The sequence below is a fragment of the Poecile atricapillus genome, chromosome 3 (assembly GCF_030490865.1).
Source record: "Poecile atricapillus isolate bPoeAtr1 chromosome 3, bPoeAtr1.hap1, whole genome shotgun sequence".
NCBI classification, from domain to species: domain Eukaryota; kingdom Metazoa; phylum Chordata; class Aves; order Passeriformes; family Paridae; genus Poecile; species Poecile atricapillus.
The window spans coordinates 79545115-79564843 of NC_081251.1; the positions used below are offsets into that span (position 1 = coordinate 79545115).

The following is a 19729-nucleotide window of genomic DNA, read 5'->3' on the forward strand; positions in this document are numbered from 1 at the left end:
GCCTGGGCTGTCAGGTTATCCTGGGAACCACCACAGGACCTGCTCTGCTGCTCTTGTTGGGGCTTTGTGGGCAGCCTAAGTGCAGCCCTGCGTGTCTTGCTGCAACCCGGCTCCCATCCCGCACCCTGCCCTGGGTGCTCCCAGCCAAAATCTGTCTCTGAGAAATGCTGCTGTGCATCAAGGGAGAGTTAGTGTTTGGTATGTGTGCTGAGGGCTCTGGAGCCCCTGGGAAGCTGTTGTAGGCCTTGCAAAATGCTGCTAGGGAAGGGCCAATTGCACTGCCAGGAAGAGAACAGTCTGGGTGAGGTTTCTACCCTCAGTATGAAAAGCAACCTCTGCTTTCACTGTCAGCCTAGAGGCTTCTGGGAACCACAGGGACAAAATCCTAGCTCTACCAGAGACCTGTTAGGCTGCACAGAGCCAGTTGTTTGTTTCCTGTTTTGACTAACAAATAAGAAAAATTGAAAACATTTTGTAGATGTTGATTCCCACAGCCTGAAACAACAGGTCACCAGTGACCGAGATTTCCTTTGCCTTTCCCTTTCAGGGAGCTGCTAGTTGGCGTTCAGTGCAAGAGTCTTGTCCTGGTCCTCCTCCAGGATGCAGGAAAACAGTGTGCAGTACAAGGGCTAATTTGTGGTTGCTAAAACTATTAAAGAGAGTGGGAAATCTGCTGCTAGTAGTTTTGCTCACCCAGGTGGACTGGAGAGCTGGCAGCCCTCTGGAAGGTGGCAAAAGGCTCTTGGCGCTGAGCACCTGCATGATCGGACAAAGAGGCAAGAGGTTAAATAGCATAAAATGTTATAAAAGACTTCTATAGATTATTTTAGACTACTGCTTTGAAAACAATTCCATGTTTAATCAATCTTGTTTACTTTCTTCCTTAAAAGTTACACTATTGTCACGCAATGACTATTGTGATATATTCTCTCACTGCGGCCTGTTATGAACATGGTTAGGAGGGAAAATCAGTGTGTTACTGCCTGACTTGGTAGATGTAAGTGGTAAAAATATCTGTGGGGAGGAAATAGAGGAGGATTGTAGTGCCTTTACCTGCATTGTGTTGTAAAATATTCCTGATACTTGCAAAGGTGGAGGTGCCCCTGAATGCTTTGAAAATATCATATGGATTAGCACATGGAACTTAAACACAAGGTTTTCTAGTATTTGAGCAGTACAAATCTACTGGTTGTTGTTAAATTAAAACATACCTGTATTCTGTCCTCTTCCTTGTGCAGCCTGAACCTGTCCTAAGTAGACATCAAAGTGGAAAAGTGTGATTTATTACACCATGTTTGGTTCAGTACTACTGCTACCTAACTTTTTCACTGAGTCTCAGTTTATAGCTGGCAGAATTAATGGTTCATATATAGACTTGTCATTAATAGATTTTCTTAGATGTTAGCTATATATTTTGAGCCTGCTTAAAAAGGGATTGTCCTTCTCTGTCTGTCATACAGAGTAGCCTTGTTAACGTTCCCTTCAGTTATGGATATTACATCTGCAGGTCTCTGGTCTGCATTTAAAAGATCTGCAGTTACTTCTGTGATTTGCTTTCCTTTGTAATTTTTTTTCTCTCACTCACACTGGTGATCTGTGTTTATGTCTATTTCAGTACCATCCAATTGTCCTGGTTGTGTGAGGAAGGTTTTAACCCCAACCCCAAAACAACACTCCAGACCAGACACTGCCCTTTCTGCAGAGATTAAGTGGATATGAGCAAGCAGGCAGACTGTAAGTAATGAGACAATGGAAAAATAATGTGGGAGAATTCATGTGTCTGACATGTCTTCTACACAAAAAGGTTTCTTTTAAAGGTGATGGGGTTATTAAATTCCCATTGTTCAAAAATACTAAAGGCTCAAAGCATTTGCAGATGAAAACTGTGTCTTTAATCATGCCTTTCATTTCCTTAATTATTCTTAAGAAGCCTGTTAACAAACTTATCCTTTAACAAGCCTTTATTCATTAGTTTTCCCAGAAAGATTAATTTGAAAGCCTGGTGAAATCAGTGGGAATGTTCTAGCTGACTCTGTGAACACTGGACAGGGGCCCAGGAGGCTATTTTATCAATAAGATGTCATCAATGAGACCATTTTGAATGCCTGTCTCAGAAAACAGGAATTGCTGCTCCTTGGGAACTTGACATTGCAAAATTAGGTGACAGTAAGTAGCTTGTGTTTGACCCAAACTTGAACCTTCAGGGCCACTAGAAGCCCTTTGATGGGATTTCTAGGAGCTGTCCTGAGAGACCTTGTAAACTCCAGATGCCAGAGAGATCCTGTTTATGGAAGTTACGGGCTCATCTGCCAAAACTGGCAAGGCTTTTAAACTCTAAGTTTGTAAGGCTCCAGATGGACCACAGCTATACCAGGCTGAGTGTTCAGATTTCAGAGGGAAAATCTGTGTGTGCAGAAGTCAGTGCTGTATGGGATTGTGCAGGGCAGGCTTTACACACAGGAGATCAGTATGTGCCAAAGTGGTGGTAGAAAATTAACTCTGAGTCTCAGAGCTGCCCTTGTTTCCTGTTTGCCATGACTGAGCCCCAATGTGTATCTAACACCCTTTACAAGGTCAGTAGAAACAGAGTACAAGAGGGTAAAAGAGAGATTACCTCTGTCTCCAAGTATTTTATACCACATTTAAATTTTAATTTGGTGTTAGCAATGTGGACTTCTGTCTATGCACCTTTTGACTGTGCTGGGCTGTGGGGCTGCTCCCTCTTGCTCTATCTCCCAAAGGCACATTACCCCATCCCTGCAGGAAGCTGCTTTCTGCCATGCTTTTGTTGGCTGGGGCAAACATGGTAGTGGTAGAGGAGGAAGAGTTAGAATTTCACTTCCAGGTTGCAAGGCTTGTTCTTCCTTCAAATCTGAGTTGCCAGTGAGGCTGTGGTATGGGAATATATGTTCATTAGAACAGAGAGCTGTGAAAGCTGGAGGCCAAGCTGGGCCTAGGACAAGTCTGTAACAAACTGGGGATGGACAGTCACTGAGCAAATTCCAAGAGCTGGGTCAAAAATCAAAGTAATAGGGAAGAGAAACCCTGGTTGGGAGCAAGTGCTGTGGTGAGCAGGGAGGCATGGAGGCAGGAAATGATGGATTCAGCAGTTTATATGCAGTTTAGAGTGAACCTTGTAAATAACAATAACTGATTTGAGAAAAAAAGAGCTACTCTGTGCACAAAACATGCCCAGCCATCTGCAACTTGGTCAGCACCCTTGATGGGCTTAAGTAGTTAGGGATAACTTGGGGAGAAAGGCAGCATCTGAAAATAAACACCAGCTGTTCTCCCTGGTGCCAGGATGGAATGTTTGTCCAGCACTTCTGAAGACATGAGCTCTACTGGTCTTCCTGCTGGAGAAGGCTGTTCAATGCCCTTTCTATCACTTACACTACTATTGTCTGATGTCTTTTCAATACTCTTCCATTAATTCACAGCTGGGGATGAAGCTGGTGTAGTGTACCGTGGCAGGCAGTGCCCAGCTTAGAGTCCTGATCTGAACAGAAGTGCAACCATTGAACCCATCTGGACACAGAGGGCAGGAAAAAACCTCCTCACCTGAGGATACTCAGGCAATCACTTATGATTGCAGCATTCACAAAAGCACCTGATTTAGTCTCAGCCCTCATCTAGGGTCCAAGCAGCTGTGCAAGAAAGGATTGAAGAGCTGGGATGGGAGAGAACAAGCGAGCTTGTGGCCCTTGGGAGTGTGCTGGGTTGATGCTGTTGGACAGAGGCAGAAGCCCTAGTAGGGCAGGAAGGAACCAGCTGCCATATGGCACACCAGTCACATTAGTGTTTTCTCATTCAGCAGTTTTGGCACATCAAGTCTTTGAAGGATGGGTCTGGCAATGGAGCAGTCTCAATTATTTTATCTGTTATTCTGTCCTTAACAAACAGAAGATAAAGGGGAAAGAACAGCAAGAACTAGGGCAGCAGTTTTGCCCCTGCTTTCATGGTCTAATCTGCAAGTCCTGCTTTTCTTTTGCTCCTGTGAGCTCTTGCCAGGAGCAGTGGCTGGAAATGGAAATGTTGTGTTCATTCTGACTGTGCTCTGTTTCATAGCTATTTACTTTTGAGGTGTCTTTTGCAGGCAAACTACCAATTCACAGTGAGAGGTAGATTTGTGAGTCTCTGAGAGCCAGGACAGACAGGAGAACATTTGATTCTGTTCAGTCAGCCAAACTCTGGTTAAGTTAATAATTAATTAAGTTTATAATAATGTTATAATAATAACAGCCAGAAATTCTGGTTATAATATGTCTGGAATAATAGCAGTGGATCCTAAAGGCTCGTCAGACAGAGAAAACTGCTTTATGGTCATGACATCAAAACCGTATTTGTGCTTTATGTACTTTTTAAAAATTTATACAGTTCTTCTCTTTCAGAATCAAGAAGAGTTCAGGAGAATTCAGGAAGCCAGATATCAGGTACTGACATGCTGGACATAGTCCTAGAAATTAAGTCTGTGAAATCAGAAGTGGGTCTCTACCACTGCAGCTCACAATAACCTGTTCTTAGCTCTGATCACTTTAATATTTTGGGAATTAATTTTTGCTTAGGACTTCAGTAAAGAAAATTATGAAGAAAGATGGATCCAAATTGCAATTGAGTAACCACTGAATACATTGGAAAATTTGTTTTGGGGTTGTTGGTTGGTTTTTGGTTTGGTTTTGGTTTTGTTTGGGTTTTTTTCCCTCAGGTTTTTGACTAAATTATTTGTCTTATTGAAGACAAATACAATCTTCCCCCTGATTTCAGTGTTGCTAAAACTTTACTCTCAACATGCATCTCTTCCTGACTGGGGATCCTCAAACAGGCTGAGGTTTACGGCTAATTGCTAGTAAAGACAGTGAAGGCCTCCTCTGTGCTCAGCCTGTGGGAATAGGAAATAGAAAAGAAAGCAACAAGCAGAACCAAGTTAACAGGCACATTAGGTACTGAATGATGCATATTTCCACAGAATTTAAACCCCTTTGAATAGTGAGGTCACTTCTGTAAATACTGCCATGGACATACCTACCTGAACATTTGACTTGGTAAGATTAACCTATCCAGCCCCTGCCTTTATTCTCCACTCACAACTGAATTTTACTCAATTATTCTTCCCCTCAAGATCTGAATTACCCAAAAGATACTTGCCCTGCCATGTTCTTGGCTGTGAATTACTTGGCAGTGGGGACGACTGCAGTAATGTATGTGAGAGGAAAGCTGAGTTGAAAGCACTCAGAAATAGCTATGGAGCATGAAAGCTAATGATAGCCCAGCTCCCTTTTCACTCAAAATCAATCATATCCCCATGCTCAGAGCCTTTCAAACAGTTGAAAATACTCTCCTTTTCTTGACTGCACATCTGAGCAATTGCACAGTGTATGGAAAAACACCTCTATATACTTGCATTGCAGGCTGTGGGCTGGACTGGGAGCAGCTCCTGGGCCGAGATGCAGAGCTCTGAGCAGCCACCATTCTGCTGTCAATAACAAGTGGCAAGCCAGGAATAACATCACATGTATGCCAGGCTCAGAACCACTGCCTGTGGTTTTTGAGAGAAGAGTGCTTTAACGTTTGTCAGCATTTCAGAGCTTTCCGTCCTAAGCTTAGATGGCTCTGCAGATCTCTGCATCGTGTATTTTGCAACTAAATCAAGTCTCCCTTTGAAAGAATATGACAGAAGGAAGCAGTAGGAAAACATGATTCAAACAGCAAAATCTTTGTCTCAAGTTTTGCAAAACCCAGTTTTTGTCACAGCTGAAATTGGCAGATACTCACTAGAAAGGCTTTCTCAGAACTGTGGGTGATCAGCATCTTTGACATTCAGGACAAGCGTCTGTTTTTCAGTTTAAATTCAGACTTGGATTCAGTCATTGAGTTTGCTGAGGCTTGAAAGGTTATTGAATCATTGCTGCCCTGAAATACACTGCTGCATGCCTTGTGGCATACTTGCTTCACCATACTTACTTGCTGCTGCAGCTACCACAGATGCGTATGCTGGGTGGACGCTGCTAGAACCTAAAAATAAGAGATTTTAATTTTCAGCTGTTGAAGCAAAACCCTACAGTGCTAATGAATAATAATAAAGAAGGGAAGATTAAGGAAAATCAGGTATGCAAAAAAAGTATGAGAATTCCTTCACAGTGTTTTAATCTTTAAAATTCAAAAGCTGTTACAAAAAATAGACTACAACTTTAATCTATTGAAAGTTATCACAAAATGAATTCTAGAATGAGTCTTCACCTATCTGTTGAACTCTCAATCTAGACATGAGAATCAAAGAATTATTTATTGACTTCTATGCCTGAAAATCTTCACAGCATTTGGGGATGGAGAGCTTACTCTCACATGAATTGGTCTGCTTGACTTACATATTTTTTTCTACTCCTAGTATTTCTACATTGAATTACTGAACTCACAATCCTCTAAATCATGGTATATCCAGCTGTATATCTTGTTCCTTAAATTTTAGGAAAGCTGTCAGTCCAGAGGAAAGCAAAGCAAACATCCATGATACTGACCCATATCTCTGACCCTGTGCAGTCCAGGTCTAGTCTTGGCTGGAGCTGCTGTGGTTCTGGCTGCTGCAGGTGTTGTGGTTAGCTGTGGCACTGTGGTGGAAGGATCTGTCATCGTGGTCGTCAGTGTGGGGGTTGTGGTGGCCATTTGTGTGGCTGGGGTCGGCACTGGAGTTGTCTGATACTCTTTGTGGACTATGTCCCCTGTAGGAATATTGACATATCACTGTGGCTGGATACATGGCATAGATGGAAACATCAGCAGAAGCACCCGACGTTTAAGGTAACCCAGAAATTGGCATTCTCTTCAGGATGCCTACAAGCATCATCATCTGTGGAGCCATCAGGCCTTCATTGTGGATGTAGTGCAGGTGCCTGTGTGAAGCTCTGCTCAACAGCCTGTTGCAGCATTAATGCTCCCCCTACACTTTTCTGCTTTGGCCAGGAACACTTATCAAACTGACAGATGTCTCAGACCTATGAAATGGTTCAACCAGCCAGTTGCAGATTCTGTTTTGGCATCATCTTTTCTCAGTGTAATTAAGCACTTAGAAGGTCCATAATTTATATGGAAATCAGCTGGCATCTGGTAGCAAAGATGGCCAATCTGAGTCATAGACCAGAAAAAAATTGCAGCACTGAAATGTTTTTGACAGAAGGACAAATTTCAGATAAAGATGGGGGAGTGGGTTAGAGCCAGAGCAGGGAGCATCAGGGCTTTGGCTGAGGGGAGTGGGGGAGAGCACCACCTGGAAGGTGCCAATCTTTTCTAAGTTTGACTCATCTCACAGTTGCTACTACTTTTAAAATGTGTCATCTATTGTGAGAACAGACAATTCTAGTTGCAAAATATACATCATAAATATCCTTATAAAAAATTGTCAACATGCTTAGGTTCTTCCAAGTCATTTTCTCAAAAAAAAGTTCTTCACCACTATCTTTTCCATCTAGCTACAAAAAACTGCCCTAAAATATCTTCCATGTTAACCTCAGTCTTGCTCCTTTCCTCCCTGCCGATAGCCCTGGGGATGGCCTGACACCCTGTCTACACTGGAAGGGAATGGTGCACACTCTATTCACTGCTGCACAACACAAGCTTGTATTTTATTGCTATTTCTGGATGTTGTCCTTTTGGAAGGCATCACTGTGAAACTGTCTGGTGGATTAATTATCACCTAATGCCAGGCAGTGAAAAACTCAGATCTCAGACAGTTTTAATGGAATAATGCTGAAAGAGGGCTCAGAAGAAAAACAAAACAACTCAGCTGAAAAAATTCAGCATGAATGGCTCTTTTTGGGCTGAACAGTGCACTGTTCCATGAAACTCTGCTAAAAGAAAGAAAACAGAGGGCACAGTGAGTCTTCCCCTGTGATCCTGTGCTGTTGGAGTAGGGAACAGGCACACTGGCCAGCTTTATACCCCAGTCTATGAGGAGCAAGGAAGCTGGAAGCTAGCAGCATTAGCAGAAAACCTGAGGAAGCAGCATAATAAGAGCAGAGAAAAGCTGTTGCCTTGGTGCATGTTGGCTGGGTTTCTTGTGGATCCTTTAACACAGGAGGAGGGCTCTCGAGGGGTAGCTGTTCCCAGTGCTCCTGCAGGCAGGGCACCCATCTCTTTCACCATCTTCAAAGCATTTGCAAGGCACGTGCTCTGCATAGGAGATTGCCAAGAACCATAATGCAAGATTTTCAAGTTCACAAAACCTGAAGTTTTCAAGTTCACAAAAGCAAAAGCAGAAATTAAATTCTTTGTGTGCCCTCTTCTCTGAATTAACTGAAGTCCTTCAAGCACCAAGGAAAGGGGCTGTGGGGAGGAGGTTGGATGTGGGAGGTAAAGCTGTCTGTAACCACTGTCGAAATGCTTCCTATAAGCACCTGCAGGCAGATTAGGTGGGTTGGATACTGTAAAGAACACCAAGATCCCCAACCCTTACCTTGATCCGATGCTTTTCCTGATGTGTTAGCAGTGTCTGCAATCTTCATACCTTTTAGGTCTTCCTCTGTTTTTTTAGGCTCTGAAGCAAAATTGAGCACATTAGAAAAGGCAGCTCTGTAGGAAAATAATTCCAAGTCTCCCATTTAGAGATTATCAGTCCCCAAAAGAAGGCGTCCTGTCACATGCAATTAGGTAGGTCTGGCAATCCAATCAGAGCTTTATCACCTACTGAGAAAAAGAGACTAGGGAGTAGTCACCCTCTATCTTTCATGCCAAACTTAGGCATTTTTACAGCCCAAAAGCTCCTGCCAGTATCAATAAAATTTCTGAAGTGAGTGAGAAGTATGGGGATTTGCCACCAATAAGCCAATAGTCATAAGATTTAATGCATCATATTTTTTTCCTCTGAGTAGTAGCATGTTCTGAGAACCAGGATCATGATTTGTGTATGTTGTTTGGGAAATACTTGATAATGTGCAATCTTTCAGTCACTAGTTCATGTTCAGATGTATTTCTTGCCTGACATTTTGAGATGATTATGGGGCCAAATCCTGAATGTCTCAGACGGCTTAGAAGGAAAAGGGAGATTTTTTGGTTCTATTTTTATTTCTAAGACTCAGAGACATCAACATACTTGGAATACTTATTACAGTTTATTTACTGCTACTCACAAAATAATCTGCTTCTGCTTTTTTATCTGACTGAGTACTGGAGGATTTTCTTCTTCCTTTTTTTTTTTTTTTTTTTTAATTCTTTAGCTCTTTTGGCAGCATCAAACTGTTTGAGAATTTACTGCAGTGTTAATGTTTTCCTAAAATTTTGTACTGTTTTTTCTAAACATCTTTTAATAGTTTTGAGCAGCTGTGAAGGAAGGCTTTTATTGCCGTGCCCAGCATTTGAGAAGCACTGTAACCACCAAGAGCATTTAAAGAAATGTCAGGCATTATGAATCTCTGGTATCTCTGGGATGAGGACTAAAATTGCATCTCTGACAGCTGATCAGATGTGAAGCAGGATTTCTTTGTTAATCTGACAGCAGTGAGGGTAATACTCAAAGGACTGCTTTTACCTCCTGCAGATAATGGATTTAAGTATTGAAGTGAACAGTGTGGTCTCTGTAATTAAAATTAGAAGAAAAAGTAGCTTTTTTTAATATTAAAAAGTAAGTAGGAAATTATCTTTTACAAGATGGCCCTGGCAGCATATTACAGAGATTTTTATCTTAAAGACAGGCTGTTTCTAACAGAGAACAGCTGAGATGGCTGAGTTGAGGTGGCAGATCTAAGGAGGACTGATAGGGCCAAGTAGGGCTTGAGGAACATAAATTCTGACCATTTGATTTCTTTGCTACCTGTGGGACAAGGCTGGGCAAAATCAGACAGTGATGTAATTTGATGTAATAGTTGCTTGCTCCTCTGATAATCCTGGGCTTTCTCTGTATGAATGCTCTGTTTTGTTGTTAGGATCCTGGCATATTCATTCACACTATTTAATTCAAGAACAAAGTGAAGACTTGTGTCTTTGATTGGCTGCAGGAGCAAGCTCCTGGTATTTTGTTTGTATGACAGAACCCTGACTGATGATGCTCCCCATTTCTACACTGATTCTTATATTATGTGGCTTTTGGCACTGGTGGAAAAGACCATTGCTTACAGCCTGCTGAGCTCAATCCTGGCTGTGATTGTCTCTGGTCTGTGTGAAATGTTCACACCGATATTTCAAGTATGGTTACACTTGGGAATAATGATCTGTGATTTAATGAACATTTCTCAGAAAAAAAGTCAAGATTCCTAAGGTATTGCCCTCCCTTCTAGCAGTGCATAGTATTTGGGTCAAGTAATTTCTGAATATGTGGTCAAGAAATATACGAATTTGTATCTATTTGATTGTAAATGCAAAGGTATTATAAATTAAAGGCAGGGAATTGAGCCACACATATTTCTTCTGAACAGCTTTGAGATTTAAATTTGCTTTTGTTCAAGTGAAAATATAAAGATGAAGGGCAATTAAGCTGGTGAAGGGGCTGGAGCACAAGTGTTATGAGGAGCAGCTGAGGGAATTGAGTTATTTTAGCCTGGAAAAAACCTCCCAAGGCTAAGAGGGGAGTTAATGGCTCTCTACAAGTACCTGAAAGGAGGTTGCAGTGAGTTCAGTCAAGGGAAAATGGCTTCAGGTTGCACCATGGGAGGATTAAACTGGATATTAGAAAGAATTTCTTCACAGAAAGTGTTGTCAAGCACTGGAGCAGGCTATCCAGGGAAGGAATGGAGTCACCATCCCTGGAGATATTTGAAAGATGTGTAGATGTGGCACTTAAGGACATGGTTATGATGGACTTGGCAGTGCTGAGTTGTACTTGATGATCTTTTCTGACCATAATGAGTCTATGATTCTGTGAGAGAAGAGCTCCGTACATTTCTTTCAAGGAACAAACAATAATGTACTGGAGAAGAATAGGTCTCCAAGTAACCTCTCTGTGGTCTTGGATGAATGCACCCAGTGCCAGGCATTTGAGTTCATGGAGAAGATACAGCACGTTTCCTTATACCACAGCTCAAAGTGTCTATGCTCAGGAAGGCTCAGGCCCAGCATTCAGCAAAAGGATGGTGTAAGGGAAGTGCACTGTAGTATGGGACATTAATTTTCTATTTGTTTGCATCCCCAAGGAAGAGTCTGAACCTTACACAGCTGTAACAGGGAGCAAAACCAAGTGTCATTTCCGTGACAGAGGTAATCCATGTGCACTTGAATGTCAGCTACCCACCAGTGTGAAACTTGACCAAAGACCTCTTTAAACAACTAAATTATTCAAACTGAGCTGAGTCTTACAGAGTAGGATGCCGACTAAAATGATTATACAAAATAGTTCTTTATTGTAGCATTCTTAGTTAAGATGCTGTGCATTACTATCTCTGTTACTTGTATTATGTTACTATTTAATATGATGCTCTCAGCACCGACTATCCCAGGAGATAACGTGAGTAACATTAGGAGAAAGCTAACTTGTATAGCCTCAAATGCTTGCATATAACCAGTACAACATCATATTCAGTGACAGATCTAAAGCAAAAGGGAACGTTTGGAAACGGAAGTCTGTGAAACATGGTATGACCAAAAAATAGAAACTGTCTGAGAATATTTCCATATGCTTAAGATAAAAAAATACCATGAGTAATTTGGATGACATACTAATGGATGCATGAACTTCTGCCTCTGAATAGTTATGTCTTTGTATTATACAACTGAGAATCTATGACAGATAGTTGTAAATGGATGTAAGGGAAAGTCCGTCATAAATACTTGCCTGATTTAACAGCTGTAGTTTTTGAAGAAGAGTATTCAAGAGTTGATGGATATGTCACACCTTTTCTTGGTTTGCCCTCTGCAAAAAATGTATAATAGAAGGCATCACAAAATATTCTAAATTTTCTTGATAAAATTCTCATCTAGGCAATTCAGAACAAGGGCATTCAGAATCAGATCCCTCTTCTTTACTGTCCAACTCGTTTTCATGAAGATTTCTTTAATCTGATAGAAATTTGGTAGAATCTCAAAACCATACCACTGAAAATACTGGTGCCTAAATCCAGCATCATAAAAAAAAAGTTAAAAAAGTGTGAAAACCCAATACTGGGGAGGATTTGCAGAGGTCAATTAGTTCATTCTTTTGCTCTCAAATGATATTAAGCACAAGGGGACCATTCCTGAAGGACATCTGTACAACTTTTAATTAAACCCACAGCTTCCCTAGGCAGCCTTCTCCAATGCCTGACTATGCAGTTGGCTTGGAAAGCATGTTTGATGTGGGATTCATTTCATCACGCACACAGCATTCTTCTCTGACCTCACTTCTGCAAGATGCCATTTCTGGCAACAGTCTTTTGCAGTAATAACAGTGAGAGAAGGCTGTGCTCGTGTGTGGGAACATATGGTACCTATATTTAGATCTAAAATGAGAGTCCTGTCTTGAAACAATGAGGTACGTTTCCCAGTTAAGCTTTAAACCACAGATCTTTTTAGTGCCAGAGCAGACACCATTTCTGTTGCTACGTGTGGCCATGCAGTTCCATCTCTTGGGACAGTTTTTATAATCACATAGCTCACTGAATGAAAAGTATTGCAGAGAAGCCCAGCAGAGAAGACTGCTTTGGCCTCTAGGAGTTGATGAACGTAGGTCTTCTGACCCTGGTGACTGTCTCCACAAGACGCTGTGCTGTGTCATGTATCTGGACCACCTCTGGTGTGACCTACCTCCACCTCCTGCAAAACCTGAGTCATGATGATCTCTCCTCTGTTCCCTTGGGGAGTTCTTTAGGGAGGTACATATGGCACTGCAGGAATGTCAGTTGTCATCCCGGGTGAATAATCCAGAGACCAACAGCACTGAACAGAATTAATTCCTACAGACTGAGCCACTCTTGGAAGCTGGAGTTCCCATGGAGTTCAATGGTGATGCCTTAAGGTTTTAGGTTTTATATTTTTCAGATCCTGTATTGAATTAGTGTATAACTCTGAACTCCATACAGAATATTAGCAAGCTCCCTTCACATTTTGTCAGGTAAAACAATCCTTCCAGGCCTGAGAACACATGGACACCTTCTGCCTCAGCCCCCAAAAAGAATAAACAAAAGTGAGTTGGGGGGAAGCAAACTGGGGGAATGTGACTTCATTACCTGAAGGTATAATTGGGTGATTAAACTCTGATGTGCAAGTAGAACAAACTTATATCTGTCTGAGAAACTGGGGACTGTTTTCCATCTTGGGTGTAGCCTCTACAAGGCTTTTGCACTGCCCAAGGTGTATCTATTGAAGGCCTTTAATAAATACCTACTAGTTATTTTAACTCTGTCTAGCCTCTGTTCTAGGTAGCCACTCCAAGGTATCAATGGCACACAAAGAAAGGTCCATGCTAGAGGAACTCTGATGAGCAGGGATGTCTGTGGAGCTGGAGAATCCCTGTCTTTTGTCCCTTTTCATGTATCTATCTCCTTTGTTTTGCTCCTCTCTGAAATTTCAGATGTCATTACAAAACTATAGATAAAGAAGTTAGAGTTACTAACAAGGTAATGATGTAAAAAGCTATTCCATTTCTCATTTACAGTGATATAAACTGAGGGCAGCTCCACCAAAGTCAACACAGATCCACCAAAGACAAGAGCTGGTAAGTTAGCATGTGTGGAAAAACTGGAAAGAGCTTCCTTCTGGGCTTCTCTCACGGGAGCTGGTTTAAGTGAAGGACAGCAGGTTTTCACATCCATGTGCCCCTGAACTAAAACTGGGATCAGGAGCCAAGAAGGACTAGGGAGATCTGCTAGTTTGGTAGAAAGACAGAAAAATTACAGGATCACAGATAGTTTCTAAGTGCTTTCCTTTATCCCTTACAGAGAGAACGAGTTGTCAGTATGAGCAGTTGATACACAGATGCAGCAATAGCATGATAATCTGATCTTAATTTGGAATATTTCTGTGCTAAACTGATTTCTAATGCAAACCTGAAGCCTGCTGCTGTGAAAATACACCAGCTGGGGTGGGGAGGCTGGATTCTGGGATTTTTGACCAACAGCAATTTGCATCCCATATGTGACCAAGAGGTAGGCCTGAGGTCTGACCTGAATGTGGCCCTGCTCCCTGGGGCAATAATAATATGTCTTTTTCACTATTGGGAAAAAGTTACATCTAGCTTGGAGTTCACTTAGCATACTTAAAAATGTGCTTTTGTGTGGGCTGAAAACATCGGCTTTGGACATTAAAATGCAAGCTATGGCATGGTGGCTGCTATAGTGCAGTGGCTGCTCACCCTCTCACGCTTACTTGTGACTAGCAAACCCAGGAGTTCAGGACTATTTTCTTAACCCACTAGCTGCAAAACTCCTGCTAAACTGAATGGAGTCATTCAACTGAGTGCCAAGGCATTTCAGCGTTTGAAAGTGAATACCAAGGTGTTTGCATACCTCCTGGTGTGCTGGCTGCTATAATCTCAGGGGACAGACCTCCTTCTCCACTGCCCCTAAATCATGCCACTTTCTTCCCTGGGTCCCCCAAGGATTCCTCTTCTCTGCTTTTTTGTGTGGATGTTCATTCACAATTTAAGCATCGCAAACTCAGTGATAATAACCTAACTAGGAATAAGGTGTTGGCACATTTCCAGAGTACAGTATTGCACATAGGTCTGGTCTGATGGAAGAGAATTCAGCTGGAGAATAGGGGACTCAGTTCTAAAGCTCTAAAGCTGTCCTGAAATTAATGCCTTAGGTGACTTTATATTTTTATTGGGGAATGCTTTATGCAGCTCTGGCTTTTTATGACTCATAATCATAAAAATTCCATCCCCAACTCCTCTCTTTCTGAGGAGGAGATCTGTATGCATGGAGCCTCAGGCTGCTGAGATGAGTAGCAGAGCCTTCCTGGGCTTCTGTATTCTAAATTTCTCTAAAATTCTAAATTTCTCACATTTTCAGTAGGTATAGTGAAAGTTTCCTTCCTGTTCATATATAAAATACAATATGTATGTTGTATGGTATGTTAGATTTACATTGGAGCTAGTTTTTAAACTAAAAGTTCTACTGTCATGTGTGAGAGTGCTCAGTGTGCATAGATTTAAGTGCACAAGGGACTAATCTCATCGTGCCTACACATACCCAGGTTTCTCATCATCTCCTTTGATATGCTCTTGTGACTTTCTCTTGTATCTTCTTTTATAATGTCTCATTAATTAAAAATAAAGACATTATCATAAATAAAAAATTCCTACAGTTTCATGGAAGAATTTCTACAGTTTTATGGGACGACAACTGAGCAGTTGCTGAGATAAAAAAAAGGAAAAAAATATTTTTCCCACTTATGTACCAGAATCACAATGTGCTGTTTGTTGGAGAAAAAACCTGCAACAAGTTTGAGTAGCAATTCAGCTATTCCAGGAAATTCCTACTCATCCAAAATAAATCCTTCTCATAATATGATAAACCCATGGCAGACCGCTGTAAAAAAGTGCATCCAAATACATGAATGCAAAATTAAGATGACAGTTTGTTTTGGTCAGTTTCTGAGACTTCCTTTGCTGTCTACAGATTTTCAGATGGAAAGAACATTATTTTTAGTAGGTGTTCAGCAGCCTGAGCTGTTGATTTTTTCAGGAATGATGTAGTTAACTAGCATCAGTCTTAAACCTCCAAAAGTACAGACCAGCAAGAACTGGACCAATGTATCAAGAAGTTATATTTAGAATTTTTATGTAAAGCCAGGTCAGCAAACCCTCTTTCATACAGGTAGAGTGAGTGCAAATAGATTTAAGATAATCTGAATCTGATGTAAAAGGCATCTAGTTTGCAAAAAAATTTAAAAATCTGTGAATTTAGTTGGTAAATGCAAGTGAGTTCCTATATATAGTATGGGGAGAAAAAAAGGAATGAGCATTAAATTAAGATGGATTTACCTGCACTTATTAGGTATCAAAACTTTTTGGCTAACAGAGGTAGAGAGATTCCCTGACATACTTGGCATATACCAGTCAAATTGTTTAATAAAGGGTTTGCACACATACAGTAGGGCTGTATGGGGTTTGACATAAGTCTGGAGTCACTTCAGGAGGTACAAATTCAGGTGCAAGGTGAGGATGTTTCAAATGGCCAGAAGGCCTTTCAGCAGCACTGCTTACCAGGGTGGAGAGCAGTAGATTTTATGGAATTAAGGTGCCTTCCAAGGCTCAGTCCAGAGCAGCCCCATCACCTCCTGCAGTGGGCTCAGAGCTGCCCTGGGCTGAGCCAAGCAGACCTCTGGCAGGGTGCGTGTCTCTTCGCAGGCTTCATGGGAAGCCCAGAACAAGAAGCATCTCACATGCACTGTTGTGATTAACCAGGAGTGTAAAATGAGAGGCTGCTTCCCTCTCCTGCCATTGCTGCTCAGCACTCAGTGGTGGGGAGCAGGTGGGTGTCCCACCCCAGAGCGGTACCTGACACGAGGAAGGACTCCCTCCAGCGTGGCAGTGACAGGGACCGGACACCATTGGAGAAGCTCCCGCGGTAACCAGAGTGCCCGGCGACTTTCTGGACAAGGATCTTCCCACCTGTGTTGTCAATTATACCGCTGCGAGGAGGAAACATAGTGTCTGAGGTGAGAAATTCCACAAAATCCTTCAAAACTGTTCTACAATGTGAGAGGTATGAAGCGATTCCTTTTACCTTTAAACCAGGGGTGGTGGTGGGGCTGTGATGTTACTACTAGGCCTGCTGCTAATATTTGTGCTCCTTCCACATAGAGAAGAGCAGTTTGTTGCAAAGTGCTGTCAGGATCTGTTTGCTCTTCCCACTGATCTACTGGTCCTCTGTTTAAGCTTGACCTAGTTGCACACAAGAAAAAGCTACCGCCTTCGTTAAAATTCCTGCAAGCTTGATTGAATGACTGAAGATACATGCAGAGGCTCTCAGAGGAGTTTTCAGGCCAACCATGTGACAGAATGTGTTTTCTTTGAGTTTCAGTATGTGTTTTCTGCAAAAGCCCAGACTTGTTTCTGACCTCAGCCTGGAGTAAACTGGACACAATATTGCTGGAAGCTGTAGAAAACCTGGCAGTCTCCAGGTCTGGTGCACATCCAATGGTGTTTAACACGCACTGTCACATGTACCTCAAGACAAACAGAAAACCTTCAGTGTATGCAGCCTGCTCTGGCATCACTAGGGTAGCAGGTCAACTGAGAAGCAACTGCAACTGTAGGGGAGTTGTAGGGCTGGCAGTAACAATGGCAGGCAGGAAAATAAGTGCTGAGGAGCAACTGGGGTTGAAGAGTATGTTAGAGGCATATTTTGCTCTGGTAATTGTGTGAAGCTGCTGTTAAAATAAATGTATGGAGAAGAAATTCACTGTCTGTGGAACTGCAACATGTAAGCTAATAAAGCCAAAACCAGCTGGCAAATGAGAAAAACTGAAACCCTCACTGTAACAATACAGCCAGCCAGGCTGCGGGAAGATTGCAGATGCTACCAGTGTTTTAATTCCCTTCCCTTTGAGACTAATTCTGCATGCCGAGACAATTTCTGTTGTGCACTGGTATCTGAGGGAGGAATTTGCCGCTGGAAAGTCATCTCCCCGGCGAGGGCTGAGCGGGCAGAGCTGCAGCCAGGAGGTGGCAGACCTGTGCTCACACGGGCACCCCAGCCTGAGCGCCGAGCAGCGCAGAGACGAGGGGTGAGCTCCCAAAGCATTACCTATCCCACTTTAGCCGAGACCCCAGCTCTTTCACAGAGCCGGAAGGGCAGCAGTAGCTCAAATAACTCCAAACTAAGTCAAGTTGTCAATCAGGCTTTATAACTTCTTGCTGCATTTTGAGCTGGATACATCCTGCCTGTGCATCCCGCCTCCAACTGCAGTGTGTTTTCATCGCACAGTTATTCTCCATTAGAATTTTATGCACATTTTTGCATGGCTAATAAAACTCTGAAAAACTTTTGCTGCAAAATTTATGTTGCTCATTTCCTTGTGCAGTGTCCTTTTATGTGGCAGGAAAGCACATTACTCAGTCTTTGATGTCAAGGACAGTTAAATTCAAACCCAGAGAATCAAACCAATCCCAGAAGTATGAGAACTGTATGTATTCATCACTGGTGCTATGCCTATTTTTTCTGAAGATTTATTAGTAGTAGCAGCTCCATCTCTATCTTCCACTTGAATAATAATAGTACAATAGTAATTTGTTATGCATGAATGAGAGATCTGGAAATCTCAAGACATTTCTCCAAAGGTTGAGAAACTTCTTCAAATACAACTAATTTCTATAAGAATACAGGATTGACAGCACTCTGTAAGAATGGGTCCATTCCGTCACACATGGACTTTCAGGTTTTCTACAGCAGCCTGCAATCAAACCTACAAGGAAGTGGGAACTGCAAAGAAATTGAAAAGTTGGAGGTGCCCTGCACTAAAATAACAGTTTTGTCTGAGTGCCTCACTCATTTCAGCTCACTCACCTGTGAATTGCAGCATTGCAGACACTGGAAAAAGAAGCATAAATGTCTGTGCCATAAACACGGTATTTTACATCTTGACATCCAGGAGGGCATTTTGCAATGAATTCTGGATTAATTATCTTCCCCGCCTTGACATCACAATCAATCTGGGGTACATCTGTGAGTGCAAAATCTTGGTAAAGTCAGATTGAATGCTTTCATGGCTGAGTGATCTTGTCATGAAACAGCGAGTAACTGAGTGACAGGAAAGCCCTCCTCCTAAGCCTTCACATCAATGGTTTTGGGATACAAGACATCTCTGTCTTCTGCATCTACAACATAACACATAATAACCCCTATACCAAGGGATGTGGCAGTCATTAGGGATGGAATAGGGAAGCCTGCAGATATTTCTGACCTTCAGTGTTTGCTTCTCTGAAGGAAATATCTGTTATGACACTTGGCTGGAGAGAGAAAGAAGTGTAGTCACCCAGCCTGTGGTTAACACGTGGGAAGGAGGGGGTGGCGATGCTTCCCAAGCCTCCCGCTGTGCTCATGTAGCTCTGTGCCATCTATAATGTCAGGCTGAAGTCACAGCCCATTATCTTGCCCTTAATTTTTAAAACTTTTTGCTGGGTACAATTTTCTTTGAACAAGGGATTTAAGTGTGCGTTTACAGCCTCGCAGCAGGCTTGTTTGTCAGCTGCATGAGCAAAATAATCTGTGTACAGAAATGCTCCTGCAGCAGAATAGCTTAAACATCCTAGTGCACAGAGATGCACCAATTGTCTCACGCTAATCAGCTACGTATGCTTTGTGTTACAGCTGGTCCATTTCACGTAGCTATGTCTCTCCTGTGAAAACCTTACTGCTTCCTTTGATCCTTGACCTAATGACCTATGAAGATACATTTTAGTAGTGAATGACAAAACTTTCCCTTTGTAAGTGTTAAGTGACGCACACTTTACTTAGTGATTTATTTTCGATACAGGAATCTTTAAGCTAACATATAACGCCATTGACTTGAGACAATTACGAAGAATAACCAGAATATTATCTCACTTTGCACCTTTCTTAGAAATTGGAGCTGTCTGCTGTAAAACAGCCAAAAATTCTACTGAGACCACTTACATAACTTAGCCTTTTTTGTCTTCTTTGTGGCTTCCTTGGCTGTGTATGTACATGTAAGAAACACACCTAGAACAAATAAACATTGTATCAGGAAAAAGGTGGACTATCAACATCAGTAACTACAAGCTCCTCTACATGATATTTCTCAAATTTGAATCAACAGGTTGGAAACCTGAAATAGGAATATTCTCAGCCACATCTAGGTTTCTACT

At 42.0% G+C, this 19729-nt stretch overlaps 1 protein-coding gene and 1 long non-coding RNA gene across 2 annotated transcripts in view; one reads left to right on the top strand and one right to left on the bottom strand.

Annotated features, from left to right (window-relative positions):
* Window positions 1-19729, bottom strand: part of VIT (vitrin) — a 35895-nt gene that overhangs the window by 14264 nt on the left and 1902 nt on the right. The window contains exons 2-11 of the mRNA XM_058835991.1: window positions 19518-19583; window positions 18408-18564; window positions 16397-16530; window positions 11753-11830; window positions 8447-8527; window positions 6516-6716; window positions 5962-6012; window positions 1212-1250; window positions 1054-1110; window positions 694-756 (exon numbers count right to left, since the gene is read on the bottom strand). Coding sequence (XP_058691974.1) covers window positions 694-756; window positions 1054-1110; window positions 1212-1250; window positions 5962-6012; window positions 6516-6716; window positions 8447-8527; window positions 11753-11830; window positions 16397-16530; window positions 18408-18564; window positions 19518-19583 — 927 coding nt within the window. The remainder of the gene's footprint in view (window positions 1-693; window positions 757-1053; window positions 1111-1211; window positions 1251-5961; window positions 6013-6515; window positions 6717-8446; window positions 8528-11752; window positions 11831-16396; window positions 16531-18407; window positions 18565-19517; window positions 19584-19729) is intronic.
* Window positions 1605-19729, top strand: part of LOC131577830 (uncharacterized) — a 32848-nt gene continuing 14723 nt past the window's right edge. The window contains exons 1-4 of the long non-coding RNA XR_009277301.1: window positions 1605-1734; window positions 4392-4433; window positions 6723-6795; window positions 13550-13609. This is a non-coding gene — a long non-coding RNA (uncharacterized LOC131577830). The remainder of the gene's footprint in view (window positions 1735-4391; window positions 4434-6722; window positions 6796-13549; window positions 13610-19729) is intronic.